Source organism: Parus major, chromosome 6 (genome assembly GCF_001522545.3).
Source record: "Parus major isolate Abel chromosome 6, Parus_major1.1, whole genome shotgun sequence".
Taxonomy (NCBI): domain Eukaryota; kingdom Metazoa; phylum Chordata; class Aves; order Passeriformes; family Paridae; genus Parus; species Parus major.
The window spans coordinates 1,546,100-1,549,617 of NC_031775.1; the positions used below are offsets into that span (position 1 = coordinate 1,546,100).

General features: G+C 58.3%; 1 protein-coding gene across 1 annotated transcript; it reads right to left on the reverse strand.

Annotated features, from left to right (window-relative positions):
* Window positions 1–1,903: 1,903 nt before the first annotated feature.
* LOC109022712 (killer cell lectin-like receptor subfamily B member 1) lies at window positions 1,904–3,507 on the reverse strand. The gene is made up of 6 exons (XM_033515691.1): window positions 3,423–3,507; window positions 2,984–3,097; window positions 2,767–2,898; window positions 2,496–2,650; window positions 2,116–2,231; window positions 1,904–2,027 (listed from the first exon to the last, which is right to left on the reverse strand). The coding sequence occupies exons 1-6, from the start codon at window positions 3,505–3,507 to the stop codon at window positions 1,904–1,906; spliced, it is 726 nt and encodes a 241-aa protein (XP_033371582.1).
* Between the last annotated feature and the right edge of the window lie 11 nt (window positions 3,508–3,518).

A 3,518-nucleotide genomic window follows, 5' to 3' on the forward strand; every position in this document is an offset into this window, starting at 1 on the left:
AAGGAAACCGGGCATACGGGGCTGCTTCCCACGGGGGAAAGGACAAGGAGAGCCACACGAGCTACAGCGAGAGGAAAAATCCTCCGTACCCACGGAAAATTGTCAGAATACAAGACCAAGGTGTTGGTCCTGATTTCTAAGAGATGAGAGTGTAGCCCTCATCCTCCTGGGCTACCGTGGAAGTCACTGCCGGTTTGGACTCAGTTTATCCATAGGGATTGAAATGCCGACAGGCACCGAGCGCTGACACGGGTGTTCAAATTGATGGAAACAACGCCTTTTCCATAATTGTCTGGTTTTGAATCGCGCAGGATCCCCTTCACCTACGATTTGAAGGGTCTCAGTTGAAGGAAAACACAGCTTCTTCATGATTTTGGGTGTTTCAGTTGACCGGGAATCACCGTTTTCCATGATTTTCGGGTTTAAGTGGAAGGAGGAAACCTTTATAGCGCCGTTTGGTGGGGTTGAATTGAGGGAAACTGTCCCATTTTTATCATCATGAGGTTCAAACTGAGGGAAAATACTGCTGTCCCTGGTCTTCTTCCCTTGAGGGGAACCTCTTCATGTGCCATTTTAAGAGCTCTATCGAGGGGGAGCCTCTCTTTGAAGGGACCCCCACAGATGAAAAAGATGTCCAAAAACCCCCACAGTGGTTTCTTGAGGGAAACTGAGGAGGAAACTGCATTTCCCCTCATTTTAGAAGGAAAAATTGAGGAAAAATCCCCCTTGGTTCACTTTTTATTCGGGATTAAATTGAGGGGAGAGCATTCTTTTTCTTCATAATTTAAGGGTCTAAACCGAGAGGGAGCCTCTCCATCCCCCATTTTCTCCCTCGATTCGAGGCTTTCAAATGGTGACAAAAGGGAGTTTACCCTTGGTTTAATCCACTAAAAAACAGGAAAAGGATGCAGAACATGAGGCTGAGCTGCTGGTTTGAACTCTGTTTACCCATCTGTGTTCCAAGGGCGGACAGACACCGAGGGCGGACGGACAAACAGCCCTGAGCAGGGCCGGTCCGAGGGGCAGCGAGGGGAGCGGAGAACTCCTGGAGGCTGCGCTTGTCTCCGCAGGTGCTGCAGCAGCGTGCGGGGAGTGGAGACGGCGCGGGACTGANCCCCTAAAAGGGTAAAAATAAAAGATCAGGATGTTCGTCCTGGTCTTTGAGAGATGCGAATCAATAAATTGCCGCTGCAAGAGGCATAAAACGTCGGGAATCGATCCGTGAAATGCCAGATTTATCTAAAAATGGACTCATGGTTTTGCAGAGCTCCCGGCACGGCTTTCCCAGCCCTGTGCGCGGAGCGGCACCACCTCAGCGGGAAGCCCTGGGGCCTCACTTCTCCTACCCGCTAATTAGGAGCCGTTTATTAAGCTAATTAATCGCTGTTTCATTGTCGAGCTGCCTTGGTCCTCCGCACAGGCCAGCACGGGCTCGGAGGCCGCGGGTGCCGAAGGTGGGATTCCACCCCCTAAAATTGCGAATATCCGAGGATTCCTCCCAGACAAAAGCTGCCAGGACCGGCGACTGTGGCTGGCCTTGGGCTCCCTTAGACTGGCCCCGACACGGGCGGGACACGGTGGGGACACGGGAGGGACACGGCGGGGAGCACAGGGGACACGGACTGGGACACTCTGGATCATCAGTGTCAAGTTTCCCCTCTCCGGCTGAAGCTCGGATCATCCCGGCACCAAAACACCCCTTGAAACGCCACATTTCTCCCTCCCTCTTCCCAAAAGTGCGATTCCCCAAGTTATTTTTAGGTTTTATTCGGATTTTTTTTGGTCGATTTCCCCCCTACATCGCCCGCCTCGGGGAGACTTTCACCGGCTGCGGCTCTGCCCATCCCCGCGGGAACTGGGATTTTTTCCTGCATTAATACTGGTTTCGGGGTACAGTGGAGGCTCAGATTTCAGCAGATTCTTTCTGGCAGATCCACTGCAGCTTCGTCTGGCAGTTCTGAGGGTAGATCCCGTTCCCCTTGAGCGTTCCACAGGCTCCAGGTCGCTTCTCGAGCTCCAGCTGGAACCTGCGGGTGGCAGGAAGGAGCCCGTGTCACCCCCGGGGGTCCCTCAGGGACAATGGGGTGCCCTCCCAGCGCTCCCCCCGGCGCACACCGGTCCTGGTCGAGGTAGGAGCCGTTCTCCCACGCCCAGCCCGTCCCGGCCACAGGCACAGAGAGGCCGATCCAGAAGTGCCGGGTGGGTTTCTTCAGGCTTTCATTTAGGAATTCCTGGACCGGGAAAGGAGAAGTGATGACGCTGGTTTGGTCACCCCAAAACAGGCTCTGTCCTCATCCAGGAACTGAGCCCCACCCGTGTCCCCCGAACTCTGCCACAGGCACCTGGGGGACTTGGACACAGCAGGGAGGGCTGGACCCAGGATTTTGGGAATCCCTTCCCCCTTCCACGGGTGCTTCCAGCCCCTCCGGCACCACCAGCACACCGGGTACAGCCCCAGGTCCATCCCACATCCCCAGCGACATCATTTCCTTCACCAGCTCGTCCTGATCCCACGGAACCAGCAGCGCGGACCCCCGATTCTCGCAGTCCTCCCGGCTCTTGTTCCAAGGCTTCATCCCGTCGGAAATCCAGTAGCACTTGGTCCCGATCAGCATCCAGCCCACGGCGCACAGCCGGCATCCCTCGCTCTCTGCGGACACACCGACGGATCCCGGCGCTCTGAGGCACCGCCGCGGGACCAGAGGGAATCTCCGGTCTCCCTTTGTTGGGGGCAGGCTTTAGGGAGCCCCCCGGGGGCTGCGTTACCTCGGGGCGAGCACAGGATCCTCCGCAGCTCCCTGAGGATGCCATCCCAGCCCAGACGGGCAGCTCCCAGAGAGGCGTTCCCGTAACCTGCGGTCCCCTCGGGCTGCCACCGCTGTGCCACCCACCAGGAGACTGGGAGAGGGGGATGCCGAGCCCGGTCAGGGAAATCGGGGATGGGAAGGGGTGCCCGGAACCCTCTGCCACCCCGCAAACTCACGGCAGAACACGAGGGCCAGCGCCAGGGCGGCCGTCAGGGCCCCGAGGAGGCGGCGGGGACAGCGGGGGGATGCTGTGGGGACCCTCTGGGATCCTTGAAATCCAGATACTGCTGCTGGAGAAGGGGTATGGAAAGAAAGAGCGGGCTCAGGAGCAGCCGTCGCCTCCCCGACCCCCCAGAGCCCAAGGCAGGAAGTCCCGAGGTGAAGCAACTCGGTGAGACCACCCTGCACAGGAGCACGAGGAGTTGGGTGACCCCAAAAACCCCTTCTGCTCCATCTTTTGGTGTCACGGCTCGGGGGAGATGGGACAGCAGACAATCACAGCGTCAAGAAAAGCCCCCCCAAAACCCGCCTCCCTCGAGCCGTGCCTCAGTTTCCCCACGCTGGGCAGCTCTTTGCGACTCCCGGGGACCTCAGCGGACACAACCCCCCCAGTACCTGCACCCTGCCGGGGTAGGGAGCTCCCCGCAGACCCCCGCTTGCCCCGTCGGTCTAAGACCACGTAGCCGTCCTCGTCCTCCATGTGACGGCAGA

Coding starts and splice junctions, on each gene's coding strand:
- LOC109022712 (XM_033515691.1), bottom strand. CDS start 3,507: ATGGAGGACGAGGACGGCTACGTGGTCTTAGACCGACGGGGCAAGCGG. Junction 3,098..3,422: donor CCTACCCCGGCAGGGTGCAG/GTACTGGGGGGG, acceptor CCCCTTCTCCAG/CAGCAGTATCTGGATTTCAA. Junction 2,899..2,983: donor GCTGGCCCTCGTGTTCTGCC/GTGAGTTTGCGG, acceptor CCCCTCTCCCAG/TCTCCTGGTGGGTGGCACAG.